Source organism: Vanellus vanellus (genome assembly GCF_965231255.1).
Source record: "Vanellus vanellus genome assembly, chromosome: 1".
Classification (NCBI taxonomy): domain Eukaryota; kingdom Metazoa; phylum Chordata; class Aves; order Charadriiformes; family Charadriidae; genus Vanellus; species Vanellus vanellus.
The window spans coordinates 137,002,717-137,027,583 of record NC_138905.1 but is presented as its reverse complement, the minus strand read 5'-3'; the positions used below and the strand labels follow the sequence as shown (position 1 = coordinate 137,027,583).

The following is a 24,867-nucleotide window of genomic DNA, read 5'->3' as shown; positions in this document are numbered from 1 at the left end:
GTTTTTTTGTGGAAGGAACCAGAAATTCATGAACTTTCTCACCCAACAGTTGCACTAGTTCAATAGTGAGAAGCCTCATAATTGGCAGGCAATGCTTCAGCAGAGTTCTCCACTACTACTCTGCTCACAGCCAGGTTCAATAGTTCTTCTGGGGGATCAGGTCACTGTGGGCAGAGCATAACGTGCAAATCCTACCAGTTCAGTGGTGTTCTCATACTAGGTGAGAGAACAACTGCTTGAAGTCATCCTGGAAGTTTATCACCAGATAAAGCTGCAAGCCTTAAGACTGTCAGCACCTAAATCACATTGTATGTAAATCCTAACTGCAGAAATTTAAAGCCTACAGACTTTGGCAGGAGCAGAGCTGAACTGCAAGTTACAACCTAGTTGCCTTTAAGAGACAGACAGGTACTTAAGGGAGCCTAAGAGTCTGGAATCACGGAATTTTCAGAGTTGGAAGGGACCTCTAGAGATCATCTAGACCAACTCCCCTGCTAAAGCAGGATTGCCTAGAGCACATTACTCAGGACTGCATCCAGGTGGGTCTTGAAAATCTCCAGAGAAGGGGACTCCACAGCCTCCCTGGGCAGCCTGTGCCAGTGCTCTGTCACCTGAACCGTAAAGAAGTTTTTCCCATGTATTTGAACGGAACTTCCTGTGTTCCAACTTGTGCCCATTACCCCTCGTCCTGTTACTTGGAACCATTGAAAAGAGCCTGGCTCCATCCTCCTTCAACCCACCCTTTAGATACTTGTAAGCATTCATAAGGCCTCCCCTCAGCCTTCTCTTCTCCAGGCTAAAGAGTCCCAGCTCTCTCAGCCTTTCCTCATAAGGGAGATGCTTCAATCCCTTAATCATCTTAGTTGCCCTTCACTGGACTCGCTCCAGCAGTTCCCTGTCCCCCTTGAACTGGGGAGCCCAGAACTGGACACAGTATTCCAGTTGTGGCCTCACCAGTGCAGAGTAGAGGGGGAGAATGACCTCCCTCGACCTACTGGCCACACTCTTCCCTATGCAGCCCAGGATTCCATTGGCCTTTTTGGCAACAAGGGCACATTGCTGGGCCATGGATAATTTACTGTCTACCACGACCCCCAGATCCTTCTCCTCAGAGCTACTTCCCAGCAGGTCTGCCCCTAACCTATACTGGTGCCTAGCATTCTTCCTCCCCAGGTGCAGGACCTTGCACTTGCTTTTGTTGAACCTCATTAGGTTCTTCTCTGCCCAGCTCTCCAGCCTGTCCAGGTCACGCTGGATGGCAGCACGGCCCATCTTGATACCCAGTTTGGTATCATCAGCAAACTTGCTGAGGATACACTCTGTCCCCTCATCCAGGTCATTAATGAATACATTAAACAAAATTGGACCAAGTATTGACCCCTGGGGGACACCACTGGTTACAGGCCTCCAACTAGACTCTGTGCCGCTGATCACAACCCTCTGAGTTCTGTCCCGCAGCCAACTCTCAATCCACCTCACTGTCACCTCATCTAGCCCATACTTCCTCAGCTTCCTAATGAGGATGTCATGGGAGACAGTGTCAAAAGCCTTGCTAAAGTCAAGGTAGATGACATCTACAACTCTCCCCTCATCCATCCAACCGGTTATAACATCATAGAAAGCTATCAGATTGGTCAAGCACGATTTACCCTTGGTAAATCCATGTTGACCACTTCCAATAACTTCCTGTTCCTCAACGTGTTTGGAGATGACATCCAGAATGAGTCGCTCCATTACCTTCCCAGGGACAGAGGTGAGACTAACTGGTCTGTAGTTCCCTGGGTCCTCCTTCTTGCCTTTTTTGAAGATCGGAGTGATGTTGGCCTTCCTCCAGTCCTCAGGCACCTCTCCTGTTCTCCATGACCGTTCAAAGACGATGGAGTTTGGTGATAGTTTACCATAGTTAACCTAGTGAAATCTGGGACCAATGAAGTTGTGCTTGGCAAAAGATTTTTTTCTCCTCAAAGAAACTTACACATTTCTTTAATAAAACAAGAAGTTCTGAGACTCTAGGACAAGCAGATCAGTCACTATTCAGTCAAAGATACAGAAATCAACAACAATAACACTACCCAAGATAAGCATTTCTTTTACCGTTTCTCATTTCAGCAAAGCTATACCCCCTAGTAGCTTTAGAAATTAACAAAAGCTTGCTACTGTTAACCCTCTAAGAAAAAGCTGCTCTGCTGCTTCTTGATGCTGGAGGTCATCAGGGCCACATGAACTAGAATCCTGTACAAAGAGGACCTGATCAAGTTAAAATACCAAACCTAAGTACCAAATTCACTATAAGCTTTGCATTCAGTCAGTTTTACAGAGGCACCCAATCAACACCATAGTAACATTTTTAACAGCTAAAACTAGCAGTTAAGATGTACATAAAGAAAGATAGGGATGTCAACTGCTGGGCAAGTACCACTAGCCACATGACTGCACCTTAGGTTCAAAACACTTTGAACTCAGAGGCACACTACTTGCAGAATGGGCTCTTTCATTGTTTCTTTCAGGGGCAAAAAGAAAGTTTAATTTTTTTTTTCCATAAGCCTTTAACTTAACCTATTATTATGATTCTTTATTGTTAAATTAAAAGATGATTGCCATAACTCTAAGGGCAGCACAAGCTGTGACAGTTTTATAACTTTATACTGCAAATGCATTTCCAAACTGATACATAAAAGCTAAGCCACAATCCTTAATTGAATTAACAATCAAAATAACCAAGTACCATGATCTCAGTTAACCAAATGCTAACAATGTAATATTTACATAAAAATCAGTTATTCTGCAATTTCTGATTTTGACTGCAGTATGCTACACAAGGAAAATAACTAATACTGCCAGTAGCTAAAATAGTGAACAACTGAGATCTTCAAAGAGAAAAAAGGAAAAAGAAAAAAAATCATATCCTAAGTTCAATTTTTTAGTAAAATTTGAAATGTTAACATTTAACACATTTCTCTGTCACGAGGGGAAAGCTGCATGAACTTCTATCCTATATGCTCAGATATCACTACAGTTAGTTTTTAAAATGACAAAACATGAAGAACGATCATTAATTGTGTTTGTTTGCTAAGTTTCTAATCAGCTGTCTGTAGATTAGTCCCTCTCTATTTTCATACAGTGCAATTGTTGTTGGCTTCCTACATTTGAATTATTTTTTTTTTCAGCAAGTTACTTCAAATTTCTATTTCTCTCATGAAGTTAGAAGCTCTCATCATTTTTTCAATCTTCTGGCATCTACTAGCCTGAAATCTCTCTTCCAAATCAGCTACAGAATACATACATCCCAATTCACAAGCCATATCTAAAGCAGCGCACCTTTCTATCTGCATTTTGTAGCGCTAAAAAAGAAATTAAGGCAGCAACAACTGACCCTATTTTGCAACCAATATCAATGCTACGTGTATGAAACTAAGGGAAAGAAAAGTTAGTCACACACATTCAGATGGATTTTAAAACACTTACTTCTAGAATGATGCTTCATTCAGAAAGTATCCTTTAAGGGTGAAATGCTACAGAGCTAAGGAGGCTAATCAAAATAATCCAGCTTTCTTGATAAATATTAAGTATCAGAAGGCAGCAAAAGCTACTGCCTTGCCAATTTTGCATTTGAGTTCATTCTGTTCTTGCAAAAAGGTACATCAATGAAATCCTTGTGTGTACTGTGTACTTCTAATAATGCCAACCATTCTTTGAGTTGTAATATCTAGGTCAATTCTCTCTTACATGTTGACAGTAAATACACTCTAACAACAAGAATAGCGCATCAATTTCAGCAACCTAAGAGTCATAATAGCAGTACACACACACATACACACTATGTACATACTTTTATAGCTTAAATTGAAAAACATTTGCACCAGGAGTTTGAGATCCTTCACAATAATAGATAGGACAAAAACAGATCTTAGTAGAGATGCTCAAGAGCCTTTTGTCTGCTAGCAATTGGGAGCATGTTTTGCAATTTCATAAGCCACACAAGGTCCCTGCAGGTGCATTGCTCTTTTAGATACCCACCTTTCAGAAAGTATTAAGACTTCGACTATTATGGTTGTCTTCTTGTGATTATCTACCTTTGATCCAACATCTCTCTTTTCAAAGAAATCATACTAGTTGGTACTCGTCAACTTTAATTACGGTGTGATGATTGGAAAAAGTCTGTCCCACAAACCTAAAAGCTGTTACTCTAATCAGATACAGGAATTTAAACTATCACCTCTTATATGCAGTCCTTCTGGTGACAGTTTAGCCTCATGAAACTTGCCAAAAAAGCAGAAGTAAAACAGGATTTGAGACATTCGTTAACTAGATACAAGCTTATCTTCAGCAAGATTTCATAGGCCAACTGTGTCAGATTGGTTTGCAGACAGTGAAATAAGCTACCACAGTCAGCCACGCACACCAGAAGCCTAGCAGATGGACTGCAGCCTACATCCAGCCCAAAACAGTCTAGATACATCTCCCTGCAAATCTCTTCATTCTCCTTGACCACAGGACCCACAGCACACTACTAAGATGCATGTACACCACAACTTTTGGCAACTCAAACATTCATACTCAAATTTCCACAAGTTCCCCAGACACAAAAGGACATGAGAAGTAGTTTTGAACAGCAATAAACACACAGGGGGGAAAGCAGCTGTGTGGAATCAACTCATCACCAGAACAGCTACTGCTGTTCAAGACTGGACAGGGAAGAGAACAGAGTGACCTACTCATGCCTATATTTTCTGATCTAGTCCCATAAAAGCCCAGCTGAAAGACCACTTGCCGGCAGTACCACTTAAGGGAGCACACAAAACATTTGAGCAAGCTTGTCTACAGGTACGTACAATAAGTTTTGTGAGGAAAAAACGTGCACGCTTGCTTTAATCACAGCCTTACGCATTGTTCCTCATCTTTCCTCCTCCTTGTGTTAAAGAACTACATGCATTAAATAGACTGGTAACATTCATGTGCATGACATTATATGCACCAATGTATACATGAAACCAAGACTTAAAACATCTAAACCTTTTTGATTCTACCCATTTGGTACACTGGAAAAGAGTTACAGACTCTTCATTTCAGCTCCAGTTCTCTCTGTCCTACCTACAGAGAGAATACAACAATATTTACTTTAGGACACAAATTATTTCATATCTCAAAGAGAAAACTGAATGCATAAACCTTCTGAAGTTTATAACTAACCAGGGAAGGGAGATAACTCAAGGTTCCATAGCACCAGCATTAGGTGGCAGAGTTGCAGCCTACCAATTCAGGATGAGGATTACTGTTATTTGTGGAGAAAATTAAGTTCACAGTGCTACATTGTAATACATTCTAAAGATCAGCACAAAGCTAAAAAATGCTTGCCAGAGAGTCCTAGAAAAGTCAGGGAACAACCAAGAAATTAAAATATTATGAAGAAAATTATACAGTGCTTCCACAAAAAGAAAGCTAGTCATGATATCTTCAATTAGGAGAAATGCCTTTTTGTATTCATAGCAAAATAATAATAAATAAAATAAACAACAACAAAAACCAAACTAGGTAGTCCAAAAGAATTATTTCCTTATTTCTGTGAGCGTTTAAAAGCAAGTTACATTTGCAGGTGACTTATGAAGTCACTACCTGAGGTAAGTGTTTAAAAAATTTAGTTTTTCTTTATTACCTATTAAATCTTACATGCTTCATATTTGTATGCATTTGTATACTGTCTGAATCTAAACAGAGAACCAAGAACCACCACTCCTTATGAAAGTAGAAGGAAACCTCATTTCTTTTCTTCAGCACATTTCTAAACGCATGAATGATTTTCCACACATGAATGATTCCTACTTGGTTATCAAATTAGATTCAAGGGAAAAGTCAGTCTTTTCCATAACCAGCAGAGGGAAGGAAAGAAAACTAACAAAAAAAAAGAAAAAAAAAAATCCTCATTATTTTCTTGCTACTTATTACACTGTTTGTGATGTTTGGCAATTACAAGGTTAGTGAGACAGAACAACCTTTTGTAGACGATCTTCAGGTCTCTCCACTCCAAGAAGCTGCACATTTTCGGTTTGCGGGCTAATACTGTTTGAACAAGTTCCCTTGTGATTTTCTTCTTTTCTTTGTCAGATAATGGGACATACCACTTCTGGAGTCTCAGTTTCCCCTGGCGACTAAAAAGCAACATAAACTGCATCTGTTGAATTAGAAGGAAGAAAAAAAATGATTAATCTCAGTCTCTTAGTTCTAAAAAGATTTCTGTGAGGAAAACCAAACAGGAAGCAAGATAGCCATCCAAAAACCCTAACTACATTATCTATTTCTATCGCGGTGGCAGATGTTACACAAGATTTCAAAGTACCAATAATACAAAGGATTCTACTGAACAAGGTCAGTCAAAGCAAAAATAGTAGAAAGGATACACAAGTTTCAGAAACGGGTGTCAGAACCACCAAGTAGTAAGTGAATACATGCAAATTTCAGACAAATCATATCCAGCACCGGTATGGTTGCATTTGCTACAGAAAACGACAAAAAAAAAAACACCACAGCCGCCTCCTCAAATACCCAAACTCATTTTCAACTCACCGGATTAGCGCCTTACAGCAGCAGCAATTTGCGCTTAAGATCTTTCCAAAAAGCCTCAGAATACTTTAAAAGGCATTAAATCTCCCAATGGAGAGTCCTACGGCATAGAAAAGCCTAGTCTTTTCTCACATTACACAAAAGGAGTAGAGATTAAGTGCTTTCCCTGCGGTCCTATGTTCCAGGTCTCGCTTCCTCTAAAGGAGTGATTTTGCAATTATATTTTAAAAGGAACTTGTCAGGCTGTTTTCCAGCAGATGTAACATTAAAGGAAACAGCTTGTCTTTTTTTTTTTTTTTTATTTTTCCTGTTTGCTCAAAGTTGCATCGGGCAGAGGAAGTTTCCCAGGCAATATGACAGACGTGAAAAACGATGAGAAAGCCCAGCCTAGTCCCGGGTGACAAGTCCCACCAGCGCCGGCACAGACAAGAGGCAGCGACGGCTCCGAAGCCCGGCGGTGGCGGGGCGCTCCCCTCTCTGGGGGCAGCCCTCCCAGCCTGCCGACGCCCTGCTCCCCCCTCCCCTTCCCTCCCCTCCCCTCCGGCCAGCACCACCGCCACAACACCCCCCTCCCGCCTCCCCACCGTCCCCGAGCGGCCGCCGCGGCTCCTCCCCAGGCGGCAGCGGTCGCGGACGACCCGAGAGGCGCCGCCGGCGGCACGGACGAGGGGCGGCCGCAGAGGTGCGGGCCCGCCCCGGCCCGTGAGGAGAGCTCCATCAGCCGAGGGGCAGCCGCCGCCCGGCCCGGGGCGCGGAGCCGGAGGTGGGGGGCAGCGCTGCCGCCGGGGCTGCGCCCGCTCGCCACACAGCGTTTTGGGGGGGCGGGGGGGGAGGAGAGCCGGCGGTCGGACGGCCGCTAACGGCCGCTCCCCAAGGCGGGCTGGAGAAGAGGGGTTCCGCGATGGGGGCCAGGGACGAGATCCCTCCCCCGCGTCCCGGTCGCACCGCCACGGCAGGCTCCGCGTCCCGGCGCCGGGGAAGGAGGACGAGTCCGTCTCTACGCGGCTGTGCTGCTCACCGTGCCCCGGGTTGGGGTGGGGGGAGAACGCGGTGGAGAAGGAGGCGGCGGCGGCACCGCTACCCAGGCGGTGGCTGCTGCTGCTGCTGCTGCTGCCGCCGCGGCTGCCGAGCGGGACTGAGGGGAGGGGAGGGAAGGGAGATGCCGCCGGCTCGAGCTCGGCGCGAGCGCGCGCGCGCGCCTCCAACGGCCGGCCCCCCACCACAACCCCCCTCTTCTCCCTCCCCCCCCCCCCCCCCGCGCGCGCTCGGGCAGGGCGGGGCGGGGCCGGGCTCACGGTCGCCGCTCGCGGGTGGGGAAGGAAGGGGGCGGGGCCTCGGAGACACCGCCGTTTCTTCCCCTTCCCGCCCAACAAAACTTTATTACCTCGCCCGCTGGCGGGGGGGGGGGGGGCGCATGCGCAGTGCAGCGAGGAGGGGGGGAGTAAGGGAGCTCTCCGCCACCCAATCGGGAAGCTCAGCGCGGCGGCGGGCGGGAGGAGCGGAACACGGTATTGACCAATGAGAGAGAGGGAAAGGTAGCGGGGGAGGAGCTGGCGGCGGCGGTGGGAGGGGCTAGAAAGGAGGCGGGGCTAAAGGACCTAATCCGCGTGGCCCGAATTAGGATAGGACAACAGCCGGCGCGGCAACAGCCAACCAGGAAGAGCAATGCAGGTAGCGGTCCGCAAGCAGCCAATGGACCGGCGAGGCACGGAGTTGGGGAAATGACATCAATCAGGCGCCCGGAGATTGAGACTCCTCCTTCGACCTCCCCATCCATCCCCGAGGCCGGGAGAGAGGGAAGAGCGGGGCGGGGCGGCTGGACCGCGCCTGCGCACCGCCGTGTTTCTGTCTAGCACGTGCGCGTCCCGCGTGGGCGGGGGGTAGGGGGGGAAGGCAGAGGCGCGCGCGGGGCGGGTCTCGCGTGGCCGGAGTGCCGTTGGGCGGGGAACCCTCCCCGTGAGGAGACGCGGTCCCGCCTGGGGCGGGGGGGGGGAGGGGGAGGGGGAGGGGGAGGCACTGCGCTTCCCCGGAAAGTTTTTTATTCAAAGTGACCTTGATTGCTGCGCGGTAATGAGATTCTCAAGATGAGCCGCCGTCGTGTATTTGGCGGCGTTGTGTTTCACGAATACAATTATTATTTTTTTTAATATTATTCGTATGCAGCTGAAGAGGTTTTCCGAGCGAAAACAACTTGATTTGGGGTTTTGTTTCGTTGGCTGGTTTGGGTTTGTTTTTTTGGTTTTTTTTGTGGGTTGGTTCGTTTAGGTTTTTTAGTTCTAATGGAGCTAGGCTGAAAATACGTGGTGAAATTTTAGTTGAAAGAAATGTTGAGAAGTGTCTCTTCAAGCTAAAGTTGGAGCGTCTTATAAAAAAAAAATCTTTTAAGTACCTAAAACTCTTTATATCATTGATGCTCATCCTCCTACCAGCATTAAAGGTGGCAATAATCAGAAAAAAACAACTTTAACCAGCTGATCTTTTCATGGCGTAATACAGTGGTTGACAGGACTACGGAAAAAAATTGTGCTCCCCTCTGTAGCTCTCCGCTGGGAGTAGCTCCAAGTGCTCTGGGAATGTGTCACACTTGTATTACTTTTTATTATTGACACTTAAAAAAAGCCTATTCTTCTGGCTACAGAACAGCTGTGGCAGCAGAAAACCAGTGCTGGAAATGCTTTTGTGTAAAAATGTGGATGGTCTGAAAGAAAAGCCAATTTTCTGGCATTTCAAGGAATGCTATGATCAATTGTACTTGAGGAAAATTGCAAATATATTTCCCATTTTATAGTGGAGGGTGTAATTGCAAGAGAAAAATGGTATGAGGACGTGTGTATGAAACCAAACTGAATGGATAAGGCAGTTAAAATATTAGAGGTCACATAGAAAGTGAGAACTGCTGTTGTAGGGGCTTGTTCTTGTCATAGTTAATGTTTGTTTAGCAGTCATCCTGTGCTCATTTGAACTAAGCTTTCATCAAGCGCAGGAACAGATGTGTATGGATCTCTTATCTCATAGAGTCTTCACTTATACCACTGTTATTTTGTGCTCAATGGTTGCCACGCGTTGCAGCTCCGCTTGTTTCTTTTGAGGCTATTCTATGGTCTAAAATATCCTGATGTTCAGAAGGCTTTCATAAATGATCTGTTTCCTAATCTGCACATCACTGTTCTTGAATTTAGCATCCTATATCCCGTGAGTTCTCATTATGAGTGCATGCATACTTCAGGTACTTCTAGATCTTCTAAATCATTATTTAATCCAGCAACCAACTTTTATTCTTCTTCATCGGAGCTACTTCCAGTATATTAGCATCATTATGGTAACAGGAGCTCAGAAATTAATTTCTGAAGGAGTTGCACCAGACCTGTATTATGATTTGTCACTTCCCCGCTCAGTGAAATATTTCTGCATATGGATCAAACCACACATTCTACAAACGCTTAGTTGATTGAAATCAGACAAACTACCCAGATGGTTCAAGAACTGTATGTATTTTGGTGGCATAAAGGCAAAGTCTCAAAGCTCTACCGATTTATTTTTTTTTTATCCTGTATCTTTTTTTTTTTTTTAATTTTTTGTCAGTTTTCCTGTGCAGTTTCAGTTTATGGTTTCATCCAGTGATATAAGGGCAATTGTTCCACTGTTTTTCTCCCTCTTCTCTGTTACTTGGCTGGATTCCTTCAGATTTTAACCTGGAGTTTCTTAATTAAATCTCCTCCTGGTCAGTATCACTCTACAATATGCAGTTTCAGGTAGTATGATAAGGCACGTGAGACCAGTGTTATGTCAGACATGGTGGGAACTGTGTCTAGCCAAGTCTAGCTCAGCTGATGCTTTCTGTCTTCCTCAGCCTGTCCTGCCTCCTCATCACTGTTTCAGTCAGAGGATGCAATTTTCTCAGGCTTGCCCAGATTGTCATTCGTGATCATTCTTTAACTCATTTCTCTCAAAATCAGCCTGCTTATTTTAAGCAGTTTAAGGTGCTATTCCATGGAAGTTTCAGATGATCTGAATACCAGCTTCTCTCACCCCCTCCTTCCATTCCTAGGTCCATGTTCCCATCTCTTTTCCTGTGCTGGCACTTTGCTGCATCTCACACAGGGCATTGCCAACAAGGCTGCTTTTGGCTGTACAGGGGAGGATACAATAAACAACTAAGAGAGTCAGTTTCAGGATCAGGTACCTCCACCAGGAAGGCAGTGATGAGCAGAGGTAATGCTGTCCTTTCTGTTTGTGCTGTTTCTTTCAGGAACTTCAGAAGACTTGCTGTTTGTGTTTTTTTTTCAGTCTTGCAATTTGTACTAATTACCCCTCTTTATACCAACTACATCGTTTGTTCCTGTAAGAAATTATCCTGTCACTTACCCATTGAACTAGCAATATACTGAACTGGCTGTAATTATCAAGTTGATAAAGATACATATGATGCTTAAAACAACACTACAATAGCTTTTGAGTATTCCAGAAACCCGTAACAATGCAAATGTCATGCAGTCTAATTTTAGACATGACATGAGTCTTCTGTTCATTAGCCTTTGTTTATTGTCTTATAACCAGCTTTAACAAGATGGATTTTAAAGAATGGGCTCAGTATTTTGGTTTCTAAGCCATGAATGATAACTCCCTGGTTTATTATGGATGGATTTTTTAGCTGCTATAGTTATAAAATCCTTGGTATTCCTTTTTAGATGTAAGGCAAGTCTTCAGGGGATATATCCATTGACTATAAGACCAAGGCCAAGAGATTGCTCTCTATGTCACTTCCAGCACGACTTGAGACACAGAAAAGAACTGCCTGCAGTTGGAGAGAGACAGGATGGAAGGAAGGAAGCTTACATCAAATAAAATTAAATTTGCTTGGGTTTGCCTGGTATGGTTTATGTCAATTCTTGAGGGGTTTTGTTTGTTTGTTTAATTAATTAACTAGAATATAGTAGGTTAATCTGGAATGTTTGATCTCACACCAAAATTAATAAGGCCAACATCCTGGCCTGTAGCACTTCACGCATAGTGTTAGTGTCAAATCTGAAACCCCTAAAAGAATTTTCTTGCGTTTTCATTGTTAGCCAAAATGCTGGGTAAGCCAAAAGGCCTTTATAATATGAACCATTTATTAATTCCAGTGGAAAATTTGTTTATTAAATTTTAACAGCTTTTTTTTTTTTTTCTTCAGGGAAGCAACCCAGTATTTAGTAAAGGAATCTGTGCTCCCGCCTCCTATTCAACCATCTCAGCACCTTAAAGAGGAGGGCAACATACTTTCAAAGTGCATCCTGTATCTTTGCAGGTCTCCACTGAAGTAAGCTGTGGACGTATGAGTGAGACTCATTTTATTGTTAATGTATCTTCTTCATGCTCAATATCAGACTCCATTTTCATTGACTGAATAATTGTGGAGTCATTATGAAGGCAGTAAAAACTGAGTTACTAGCCTTGGAAGTGATTACTGCTAGGTTTTTGCCTCTTAAGCCTCCAAACAGGATGTTGCGTTATTATATGCAATTCTCTTCTCTGATGTATTGTCTGAGCATAGGCCAAACTATCAGTGTACCACTATGATTCATGGAGAACACTTAATCTCAGTGGAGCCAACGTAAGTATACATGAGACCGTAAATGACACTTTTCATTGCTATGCTCCTTTTTATGTGGAGCTCTCTCTCTTGATGAAATAGTTTTTAGTGCAATCTAGTAGCCTGATTGCTAGATGCTAGTAAATTATCAGGTCATGCCTTGAATCCTTACCTGCCTGTCTTTTCTGTGTTTGCCTGTGAGAGATTTCTGGACACTGAAATTCTTTGAAATGTGATTGGTTTCTAATAGTCGTGTATGGCGCTGTCTCAGGAACATGGATGCCAGGCCACATGTGTGATAGGCACAGCTACAAAATGAGTATCACAGATGTTCGTCCTTGAATTTTTGGAGCTGAAGGAATAGTTTGAAGCTGAAGTGTGGTTTTCCAGCCTGGTTATGAAAATTACAGAACCTAAACCATGTCTTACACCTGTCATTAGCTTTGGAAAATAAAAACCTGCTATTGAAACTATCTGAGTATACATAAATGAGGTAAGGGAATGTGGTAGTTGCCAGTCAGCAAGGACTTGCTCATATTTACCATATTCATTAGCCTGAGCCTGTGCAAGGCACAGCAGACATTTGAATAAGATGTGCACAAGCCAGCTGGTAGCGTTGTGTATGTTGGGCTGGTGAGCAGCAGATTTCTCTCGGTTTTACTTAGGTGATGTTCTTATCTTTTGTTTTTCAATGTTTATGTTGGATTAGTGCTCAGGGGCCCCAGAATTAAGAAATTAACTGCTCTGCAGACATTTGTGAAGAAATTGTCATGACTCTGAATGCTCTTTTCTGTTCCACTGCTACAGACTGTGCCACAGCGTGACAGAGTTGAATGGTTTCTGAAGGAAGTGTGTGAGGAAACCTGGCTTTTCAGCCTCACAAGGTAGTTGCGAGGAGAGGAGAGGAGAGGAGAGGAGAGGAGAGGAGAGGAGAGGAGAGGAGAGGAGAGGAGAGGAGAGGAGAGGAGAGGAGAGGAGAGGAGAGGAGAGGAGAGGAGAGGAGAGGAGAGGAGAGGAGAGGAGAGGAGAGGAGGCTGGGATTTCTGAGACTGCATCAGTACTTTAAGGAGTTGTTGAATACAGCATCTCACATATATCTTGCTCATCTTCTGGCACTCCTAAGAAAGCAGCCACTGCAGTTTTTGAAGTGGCTGATGCTGCAGGTTAAGCAGTATGTACTTACTGGATCCATCCCTTCAGATGAAGAAATACTTGGATAGGTTTGTGCGGAGCTGCTCAGTTTTGCACAGGATAAAGATACTTTTTTTTAATATAGCAGAGCACAACTTTGGATAGGACACCTATGAAGTCAGACACATTCAGGTAAGGTAGTGTGTAGGTTTTCTGGAACAGTTTGATCACCCTAAATCCACTGAAGTCCTCATTTAGGCATATATGTCTTCTCTCCTTGCTCTGAGACATGCCCAACTCATGATCCTGTAAGGACTCTTGATCCAACTGTGTGCAGAGCTTGGTTGAATGTAGCTGAGAAGGTACTGCCTTTTCCACCAAGGAGATAATCCAGTTTCCAACTTCTGACTTTCCGAGATTGGCACGTTGCTTTGTGTAACCAGGACAGAAGATACAGACTTGCATAGCATGTGTCCTAATTTTCAGCAGATAGAAACTTTTCATGGAAACTTGGAAACTGATCTGAATATGAAATGGTAACCCAAAACTAAAATGTTCCATGTTATGATCAGACTACAAATCTTCCAAGCTTCCAAACTGATCCTACAGTATTACATGTAGCTTCGATTTCAAATCCTTCTGGAAAACTCAGTACAACTTCCTCTGTCATTGTAAAGGAAATGTATTACATGATCTGCCACTGCTGTAAAGGGACGATGCAGTCTGTAAGACTTTCATTTATTGCCATTTTCTTTTTGGCTGAAATGTTTAAAGAGGATGAAACTGGGGCAGCCAAAGGCCTGTAAACCATTTACTCCCTAATTTTAAAGGCTCAAGGAGAATTTAAATGATGCATAAATTTTGTGCTAGCTGTGTCCACATGTGAGAAAATTTTATCCATGTAGATTCACATTCAAGCTGTCTAGTCCCCTTGTGTTGCCATTACGTTGTAAATCCTATCTTTGCAGTACCATCCTCACCCTACCGTAAAGCTGTTTAACAGCAATTACAGCAAACATCTTTGCCAGGGGTGTGTGTGTACCTAGGATCTCTAGGTTTTGAATCTCTAGGTTTTGAAAGATTTTGAAGCCCTAAAGAGCATAGGAAATGAGTGTGATAAAGCTCACCATGAGATTCCATGGAAGTGGAATGTGATTTTATAGACAAAATCTCTGTAAACAGTTGACTGTCTCCCTTGATGCTTTTGCACCCGCGTACTCAGAAGCATCAAGATGTGTGCATTGTCAAATGGTCTGGCCAAGATCACATGTGTGATCACACAGAGGATAAGGATGCTATCTGTTAAGTCCTCATTGTGCCGCTGGGTTTCTTGATTGGCAAATTAACTGATTTTAGACTTGCTTTTTATACTCTATAGGATGGGATGGTGTTTGGGATGCTTTGCCTCACTATGTTTCACCCTTTACAAATTCATGAATGTCTTCTTGCCTTTGGGTATTTTATGGCTCTGGACTTGTTCTTCTTCTTGTTTTGCTACCTTATCTTTAGGTCAGTTTGCTCCTTCTCTTCATTCGCATACCTTTCTTTTCAATACGTGTTATATTGCTTCTTCTGGTACTTTCAGACACACACATACACACGCTTCCAATCACGCTCCATTAATACCACTCTTAATATTTGTTACAAATCACAGAATCACAGAATCACAGAATTATCAGAGTTGGAAGGGACCTCAAGAGATCATCTAGTCCAACTCTCCTGCTAAATCAGGATTGCCTAGAGCACATTACTCAGGACTGCATCCAGGCGGGTCTTGAAAATCTCCAGGGAAGGGGACTCCACAACCTCCCTGGGCAGCCTGTTCCAGTGCTCTGTCACCCGAACCGTAAAGAACTGTTTCCGTGTATTTGAACGGAACTTCCTGTGTTCTAACTTGTGCCCATTGCCCCTCGTCCTGTCACTTGGAACCAATGAAAAGAGCCTGGCTCCATCCTTCTTCAACCCACCCTTTAGATACTTGTACGCCATAATAAGGTCTCCCCTCAGCCTTCTCTTCTCCAGGCTAAAGAGTCCCAGCTCTCTCAGCCTTTCCTCATAAGGCAGATGCTCCAAGCCCTTAATCATCTTAGTTGCCCTTCGCTGGACTCGCTCCAGCAGTTCCCTGTCCCTCTTGAACTGGGGAGCCCAAAACTGGACACAGTATTCCAGTTGTGGCCTCACCAGTGCCGAGTAGAGGGGGAGAATGACCTCCCTCGACCTACTGGCCACACTCTTCCCTATGCAGCCCAGGATTCCATTGGCCTTTTTGGCGACAAGGGCACATTGCTGGGCCATGGATAATTTACTGTCTACCACAACCCCCAGATCCTTCTCCTCCAAGCTATCTCCCAGCAGGTAAGCCCCTAACCTGTACTGGTGCCTAGCATTCTTCCTCCCCAGGTGCAGGACCTTGCACTTGGTTTTGTTGAACCTCATTAGGTTCTTCTCTGCCCAGCTCTCCAGCCTGGAGCCTAGAGAGCCTCACTCTAAGAGAATCAAGTAGCTCCTCTTTTTTTTTCCCTGAACACTTTGTTCCTCAAGTGCAAGCCTCACTTTTTCTTTCCATCTATACAGTAGCATATCAAATACAGTTAGAAGCCTGTCCCAGTAACAAGACCCCATTTACTCTCTGACTTCAGGATTCTGCCCTATTCCAATGGGTCATTAGTGGAACAAAGCCAAAAGGAGATTCAATTATTTGCTCAAGTCTGAAAGGCCAGTGTTTCAAAACTGCAGAGTATGCTATTAACAAGGATGAATCCTTTGGCAATGTATCCTTTCTACTGCAAAATACTTGCCTTGTGGAACCTAAGACCCTTATTACAAATTCATGAATGATTTTAATCCATCCTGGCAGCTTTCATAAGCATTGCAGTCATCTGGAAGCAAAAAAGATCATTGGTTTGTGCAAAGTAATACAGCTATGCTCATATTTGATCTAACTCTCTAGTGGGAAAGGAATACTTAAACGTTTTTAAAAAAATTAATCAAGAGATGTTTCTACTATATTACATCTCACCAATCTATTTAGAAGTCATGTTCAATAAGAGATAATAACTCAATGCAGAGCAGCAACAAAAGAAAAAAAAGATGTCTAAAATGTGCACAGTTCTTGATGTGTTGGAGGAGTTGTAAAATCATGTTGTAAAACTTAACTACCAGTCATCACAAAGTAACACTCTAATAGGAAAATCTGGCTATCAAGAAATCCTTTCATTTCTTCATAATATTTTAAACACTTTCCCCAAAATGTGAGTTTTCCTTTGAGCACTCTTAACTTAGAGGTAGGGTTTGTTGCAGAGACAAAGCTGTCAGAAAGGAAATCGTATCTGAGAGTAAGCAGCTTTTGTTTCCCTGGGGCACTATGGTGCAAAATGATAGCAACAGTCAACAAGTAACATTTATTGTGGTAGATGCTTGAAGAAGTACCCAACAACTGATTTCTAGTACAATTTTCATAATACTGTTTTTCCCAGTAAGAAATTGTTGTGAAAACAAAAGAGAGATTGTACGATCACAAGTAAGAGAGGAAGCATGCATGGGAGAGGATACATTGAAACAAGTAGTCTTCCAGAGCTGCTGTGTAAAATACTGTCAACTCTGATGTAAGGGCAAAACTAAAGAGTCAAACTTTCAAAATTCTGTTTCTTATTTCCCTAGAGCTGAGTTTTGGGTAGGGTTCCTACATGCTATGAAATCTCTTCCTTCTGTAAGTAGAACAGGTTTGTCCCACTTGCTCAGATTTTCAAACAACTCATGTAAAGAAAGCTTATAATTAATCTGTCTTCTCAGTCTGTCATGAAGAAACTACACTTTTACAGCTTGCTTTGCCACTGATAAATAATATAAATAATAATAATAGTAATCAGAATTTGGCATCCTTCCTCTCTGTTCAGTCAAGAATAATTTGCATTGAGAGGTACCAAAGAACAGCATAGTGAGATCACCCCCAGGCAGCTAAACAGTCTGAAGAAATTAAGTCTGTGTATAAACTACATGTAGATTTAAAATAAACAAACAAAACCCAAAACTGAGACCCATGCCTGAAACAGAGCAACAAGTTGGGGAATATTTAGGTTGGTTTATATTTATTTACAAATGTTGGTAGCAGATGGTTACCAACATTTCATCAGTGTGGCTGTTTTAAGCAATTTAAAAGCTGTAACAAACAGCACAATTTATGTAGCAGCTCGCCTTCTTTAGCCCACTCTTAACTTGCGTTACTCAGAACAGCTCCCATTACAATTCATCACACAGCTAAGTAGCTAAAAAAGGAAATAGATGCAAGTGCAAAACCAGGGAAGCAGCATGGTTGTCCAAAACTAGAGATCAGTGGTTTCTCCATCATGAATGCCTGATTTGAGTGATAGTTTTGTGCACGAAAGATCATTTTCAGAAGATTTCTTCCTCTCCTGTGTACAGAGTGTACCTTGGTTATTAAAGCTTGTAGAGTCTGCAGATGCAGACACTACCTTAGCTACTAGATAGGCATAATTTATCTCACCACTCTCTTTTTAAGAGACCGTATTTAGCAGACAAACTAAACCAATCTGCTTTTTTCCCCACATTACCCTTTTATTTTCATGCAACACACAAGCTGGCTAAGATGCAGTGATGACTGACAGAAAGACGGCTAGTCAAATGGATGCCTATGTTACATATTGGTTAAAAAATACTGTCTAAAGAAAGTAAATGCAAATGGGGGGGTCTCAGCTGAATTTCCCCAAAAGAAAGTGTCACACCTAAGAATATCAGATCTAGAATTGTCATACAGGATATACAGTTTTTGTATACCTCCCACTGAAACAGTTTAATTCAGCAGGGCCTCCTCTCTCTTGGATACCTAATTCACTGACAAATTCAAGAAAAGAGATTATGTCTTCATAGGCAGCTGAACAGAACTACTTATGATACCAAAGTGGAGATAGAAGAAAACTTCTATTAATATCACCATAAAAGGGATGGGCAATATAATGAGCAAACGGTGATTTAAAAATAGAAACAGGAATGCTTGCTTTGTAAATATTTACCGTGAAGCTAACCTTTTTGCTCCTGTTCAAGCAAGTGGCAAGGAACAGGGTAGTGACTTGTTAAGGAGAATGTGGCTGTAGATGGTCCGGAGAAGGGGATACCACCACCATCATTTCACTGTCTGACTTGGCCTCACAGCCTGCCTGGCATCAGAAACCTCCATTCCTCAAGAGCCCAAAGTGTACGTGTCCATGTGTGCGCGCATGTTTGTGTCTGAGAAAGGATTACTGACTGTACACTTGCAAACTGGAAGAGGTACTGACTACACTTATTTGTTCCTTCCTGGGAAAATTCTGTGTACAGTGGCGATGCAACATTGTAAAAGCCAGTTGGAGTCTGAACTGGAAATGGGTGTAGTTTGTGCTAATTTAATTGATAACATTAAGAATATTAAGAAGCTGAGAAAAAAAAAATTGTTTTTCCTTTCCTAGCTTTCACTTATATGTAGTAAATGCTCAAAACAACTTTTATGAGAGTATCTCCTTAATTAGGAGAGGTGTGCTTTTAAAAGATTCTTTCGATGTAACCTGATGTGTTGCACAGCAAGTTTTATTTAAGACCAGGATGTGCATGTTTAATTCCAGTGCTTGCAGGGTACATGCCTGCTGTACATTTTGCTGAGGTCTTCCCTGAGAGGTGAGCAGCTCTGAGCTTACACATCAGCCCAACGTGGGAGCTTTTCCATGCCACAGCATGACTGATGCTCCCATCATCTCATTTTTTCTGTACCTGCTCGTGTAGTGGAGCACAGAGCCAATGGTGCTCTGTGTGCCAGGACCTGCCCTTGTGCCACCCGTGGGAGCCCTGGCTTGGCCAGGGGTGGCAGGTCTGGGGTATAGGGAGGCAGGGCCACCAGTGCTCCAGCTTGTCTGCACCCTCTCTGCAGATCCACCCAGTCCTAGAAACAGACGAGCGCCAAGTCTGTTTTGGGCCTTAAAGCAGCGCCAGACTGAAATCACCAGACTGAGGAGTGGATGATGGATGGGTGCAGGCTAAAAACTGGCTGAGAGCCTTAAATAACTCTCCAGTTTAGACATAACCACACTGGAGGAGACTTTGGCAGCATCTTCACTTACCTTCCACTGAGCGCTGAATCATCCTTCTCAGCTGGGGTGAGCAGCACCTGGCCAGGGAAGAGACGCCAGGGAAAGATGCTGTGGTGCCAAGGGGCCGTGCCTGGCTGGGGCTCAGGGGGAGCTTTGGGGCTCAGGTCACTCCTGGTTCCAGGGCACAGCCTCCCTTCCATCCACGCAGGGCAGATGACTCCAGAGCCAGACAGAGCAAGATGTGCAGGGTTCCTCTCTGAAAAAAAAGGCAGATTTATGTGGTTGCTCTTTTCTCCCTGTGCTGCAGAGTGGAGCCAATACCTCACCATCTCTTGGGAAGCAGAAGCTGTGGGCCTTGCCAGCAGTGTATGCAACCAGTGCCGATAGACTTGCCTTAGAAGTTGCTGGTAATGACATATTTAGGTTACAGCAGATCACATTTTCATTAGTGATGCTGCTTCTGGAGAGAAGCGCTGAGTAGTAATCATTATTATTGCTTTAACAGATTGTATCTGTGCACGACTGCCACCTGCCACTCTCAATACTGTGCTGTAGAGACAGCTCTGGTTTTAAATCCTAGTGGGTGACCTTATTATCAGTTCCATGTTTTGAAAGCCCATGGAATCCTGGCCACAAATTGTACAATTTAGAAATAAATACATTGGAGGGTTCCTTTTCCTTGCTGTTTGGCTTCTGGGTCTTTAACATCCATACAGGTCATTTTTCATTTTTCTCTTTGCAGCAGTCTAAGATTTTAGGTGTGAGAAGGAGGGAAGAAAAGGGGGAAGAGGGGAGGGAAGACAGAAACAAGAAAGGAAAGAAGGGAAGGAGGGGAAAAAGAAGAGGGAGAAAGGAAGGGGAAAAGGGAATAATAGCAAGCAAGAAGAAGAAAAGAAAAATAATTTCTACAAAACAACAGGAGGAATTGTGCCTTTAAGAAAAGTAACGGGTAAAATAAGTTTCACATAAAAACAGAGACAATAGGTCTGTCAAGACTTGGCTCGCTGAACAGGAGTGAAAGGCAAAGCAAATGAATATATTTTATCCAGCAATAGCTTGTCAGCTCAAAATTATCCATGCCAGCACAGACATTAACAGGGTTGTAAAGCCTCCCCATTCTCTTCTCATAAATTCCCTGGCTTGAATTAGTGAACTTGAGACTTCTGGTTCCCTCAGTACTTGTGATTCTTGGGGCTCTAACCCACAGCAGTTCAGGTAATGGATTACCTTGGTGCTGAATTTTATTTTATTTTCTGAAGTGAGACTGCTGGGATTTCAGGCTTTTACACTTGACTGCTACCTTTACTTTCTGGCCTGTTGAATATGCAGGCACCAAAGGACAGAGTATTTCGGGATCTCTGGTTTCTCTAGCTGGCTGAGGGTCACAGAAGTGATATTTCAGAAAAGGAGTTTCAGAAAAGACAGCGGGGGATCCAGGAATAATTGCTTGGATGATGCTACAGAAGTGAAAAATTATTTTGGGGAAAACACAGTCCTCTGAGTTCTGTCTGAGAGGGCCAACCTCCCTAAGACCTGTCCACGCAGTCACCTGTGCCAGCCTGAAACATGGCATAGATTGGAAAGTGTGACTTTGGATCCTTATGCTGTATAAATCCATACATCCACCAGTTTAACAGAGATATACCAGTTTACACCACTGTGGCCGCATCTTTAATTTATAATCCAAAGCCTTTGTCACAAACCTGGAGAAAATGGTTCCATAATGTGATCCTTGACACAGGGAACAGTGTCATTTAAATGCAAACTGTGGATTGGCCGCGGTCAAAGGTTTGTAGTATGCATTGCTCCCATTTTAAACGTGTGTAGAAAGAATGGATTTGTGGTTGAAAGCCTGACAATGCTGTTATCCTTGTTCAATTTTTTAGCACCATCTGTTCTTCCTGACTAGAAATTCCTGACAAATCATACGAGCAAAAACTTACTTTATTTCTCCATGCAGCAGACGAACCATTAGAGTTACGGAAATCTGGTTGGGCAAAGAAATATGTTTATAAAATGATTGGTTTAAGTCTTTGTTGTCTGAGAAAATGACTTTTTAATGTACTGACAGCTGTCTCCCTCTGGCATGTTTTCAGTTTAACAGTTTATGTTGGAGCCAGATCATTTGTTTCATAACTGGCTGTATCATAACAAACATCTCCAATCAGCCCATGTATCATATAAACGTTATCTGTCCCAATTGGGATACTTTTCAAATCACTATGTTTTCTTAACCGTGCCTGAAAAATACGTAAATAATATGGCCACATGATAATCCTCTTTTAAGTCACATAGACAAAAACGTGAGTTGAATGAAACATTTGGATATTTTTATTATGTCATTTTAATTTAGAGTTGAAGAAGATACCCGGCACATTAATGCATCTTAATTTATTTGCTAAAATAGTTCTATAGTGCTTATTTAAATCCTATCTAGAAAACACATATTATTATTTTCTGATCCCTAGAGCTTCCAAAGCTCAGTGTGCTGGGCACTGTGCAAATACAGTCTAGATGCTTACAGGCTAAATCAGGGGTTCATTTAAATGTCTTCATACATGGCTTTCAGATATGAGGATGCTGGGCTTCATGGTCCGATCTCTCCGTCTATATCCAGTGGTGTCCAGCTGAACCCAGGCTGGTTTTGCATGGTGAGTGCAGAAGTCCACACACAATTTGCTGTCACCACTTCCATCCCCTGAGGATCATACAGGACATCCTCAGCACCGCTTTGGAGCAGTGCCTGCACCTTGTTTTGAAAACTGCAGTCTGAACACAGAAATCACATCATATCATAGTAGGCACAGCTGAAGTGAAACAGAGGGAAGTTCTCTTCATTTCCATCTAAAGTGGTCTCTTGACGTAATTTTATGTCCTTGATGGTATGTGGTGGACATGACCTAGAAATGGCACCATCGGAGTATTATTTCTGTGCACTGTGATGCTACCTTTCCTGGTTTCATAGGGAAAAGAGAAGATGATAGCCCACTTGATCTTGCAGATGTACCGTGTGTATTCTGTGTACCATGATGCCACCAATACTCATTTGATAAGAATTCCTTAACATCATTTTGAAGAGATGTTACTGATTTTACTAATTGATTGGATCCACTTGTCATGGAACCAGAGGAATGTTCAAGTCTTAAATTTATTCTTTATTCCCAAATTATAGCATTTGTACCCTCTCTGAAATCCCATTCTTCAAATAAACTTTGCATACAAGGTGGGAAGGATCTACTGTAAGCAGAAAATTTTCCTGCTAACCAAACACTGAATGTTGCCAGTTTCTGGCATATTTCTGAGGCGCATCTGTGTCTGTGATCTGTCCCTAGGCGATACACATTCTGAACTGAAACATTTATTTTGTGTCACAATAATGTACTTACGGACCATGTAAAAACAAATATTAAAACCTTTGCAAGCCTTATACCACAAATGAATAGGTGCATAAGAAAGTAAAAATACAAGCTCGCTGTAGAAATCGGTGTCTAGATAAAACATCTGCAAGGAAAATGTCTCTGGAAGATGGTTTTTTAGATTAAAAAAAGAAGCCTAATTAAATAAGTAAGTATTTGTTGGCAGGCTGTTGGAGGTTGCAGCCATAGCTAGGTAGGAAAGACAGTCTTCTGACCTGTGGCTTCCAAGATTTTTACTGTAATCTGTGACAATAATTTTGTGATACCAGTGTAAAACCTGGAGCTACAAAGGCAGCATTACCAAGGTTATACTGACTGTGCATTGTATGAGTTCCTTTGCCTTTCTTTCCCTATGAAGACCGGCAAATGTGAATTAACTCTGATTCCTGGTAAGGCTTGGATATCATGACTACATTGGACCATGGGAGGTCTCACTGAACATAGTATTCACTGTGTGCTGGTCACAACTCTGGAGCAGATGGCACCACATGGAGCTTTGTGAGGAGTTTTGGGGTAAATGGGGGAAGAGAGTCAGGAGGGCTCTTTTGGTAGGAGGTATGATGGATGGGAACATCTTTTAGTCTCGGGACTTGCCACATCAAGTGAGCTGGCCTTCAATGGCAAAAGAAGTGTAATGGTCAGAAAGGGAGCTATGGGACTTGTGTGAATACCTTAGATGATCCAGTTCCAACTGGAAGGAATACTAAGTGAGGGAAGTGAGCAGTTGACACACTGGAGTGAAGGGATGCCATCCAGATGGGACCTGGATAGGCTTGAGGGGTGGGCCTGTGCAAACCTCATGAACTTCAACAAGGCCAAGTGCAGGGTCCTGCACATGGGCCAGGGCAATCCCAAACACAAATACAGGCTGGGCGGAGAATGGATTGAGAACAGCCCTGAGGAGAAGGACGTGGGGTGTTTTTTTGTGAGAAGCTCAACGTGAGCCAGCAGTGTGTGCTCACAGCCCAGAAGGCCAACTGTATCCCGGACTGCATCAAAAGAAGCATGGCCAGCAGGTTGAGGGAGGTGATTCTGCCCCTCTACTCCGCTCTTGTGAGACCCCACCTGGAATATTGCATCCAGCTCTGGAGCCTCCAGCATAAGAAGGACATGGACCTGTTGGAGCAGGTCCAGAGGAGGGCCACAAAGATGATCAGAGCACCTCTCCTATTAGGACAGTCTGACAGAGTTGGGGTTGTTCAGCCTGGAGAAGAGAAGACTCTAGGGAGACATTATAGTAGCTTTCCAGTATCTGAAGGGGGCCTACAAGAAAGCCGGAGAGGGGCTTTTTACAAGGGCATGTAGTGATAGGACAATGGGTAATGGCTTCAAACTGGAAGAGCGTAAATTTAGAATAGATATTTGGAAGAAATTTTTCATAATGAGTGTGGTGAGGCACTGGAACAAGTTGCCCAGGGAGGTTGTGGAGGCCCCATTCATGGAAGTGTTCAAGGCCAGGCTGGATGGGGCTTTGAGCAACCAGGTCTAGCAGAAGGTGTCCCTGCCCATGGCAGTGGGATTGGAGCTAGAGGGTCTTTAAGGTCCCTTCCAACATAAACTGTTCTGTGAAGTACACACTGGATTTATTATATAATATACCTCTTTGTACTGTTTGCATAACCTTAGTGAAGATCCACTCATTTTATTAACAAACCTGATCTCCTTCTATGATAAGGTGACCCGCTTAGTGGATGAGGGAAAAGCTGTGGATGTTATCTACCTGGATTTTTGCAAAGCTTTTGACACCGTTTCCCACAGCATTCTCCTGGAAAAACTGGCTGCTCATGGCCTGGACAGGTGTACTCTTCGCTGAGTAAAAAACTGGCTGGCTGGCCATGCCCATAGAGTGGTGGTGAATGGAGTTATATCCAGTTGGTGTCCAGTCACGAGTGGTGTCCCCCAGGGCTCGGTGCTGGGGCCCATTCTCTTTAATATCTTTATCAATGATCTGGATGAGGGGATTGAATGCACCCTCTATAAGTTCGCAGATGACACTAAACTAGGTGGGCGTGTTGATCTGCTTGAGGGTAGGATGGCTCTGCAGAGGGATCAGGACAGACTGGACCGATGGGCCAAGGCCAATGGTATGAGGTTCAACAAGGCCAAGTGCCGG

General features: G+C 43.4%; 1 protein-coding gene across 4 annotated transcripts in view; it reads right to left on the bottom strand.

The window, feature by feature from the left end:
• AP1S2 (adaptor related protein complex 1 subunit sigma 2) overlaps positions 1-7,716 on the bottom strand; it is a 37,078-nt gene extending 29,362 nt beyond the window's left edge. For 2 of the 4 annotated variants that reach the window (XM_082498199.1, XM_082498200.1), the window contains exons 1-2: positions 7,577-7,716; positions 5,991-6,169 (exon numbers count right to left, since the gene is read on the bottom strand). In XM_082498199.1, the coding sequence (XP_082354325.1) occupies positions 5,991-6,169 (179 nt within the window). In that variant the 5' untranslated portion in view covers positions 7,577-7,716. Of the gene's footprint in view, positions 1-5,987; positions 6,170-6,561; positions 6,874-7,576 lie in introns of those variants that run through there. The other 2 variants (XM_082498197.1, XM_082498198.1) reach the window with 2 other exon arrangements.
• Positions 7,717-24,867: the final 17,151 nt, after the last annotated feature.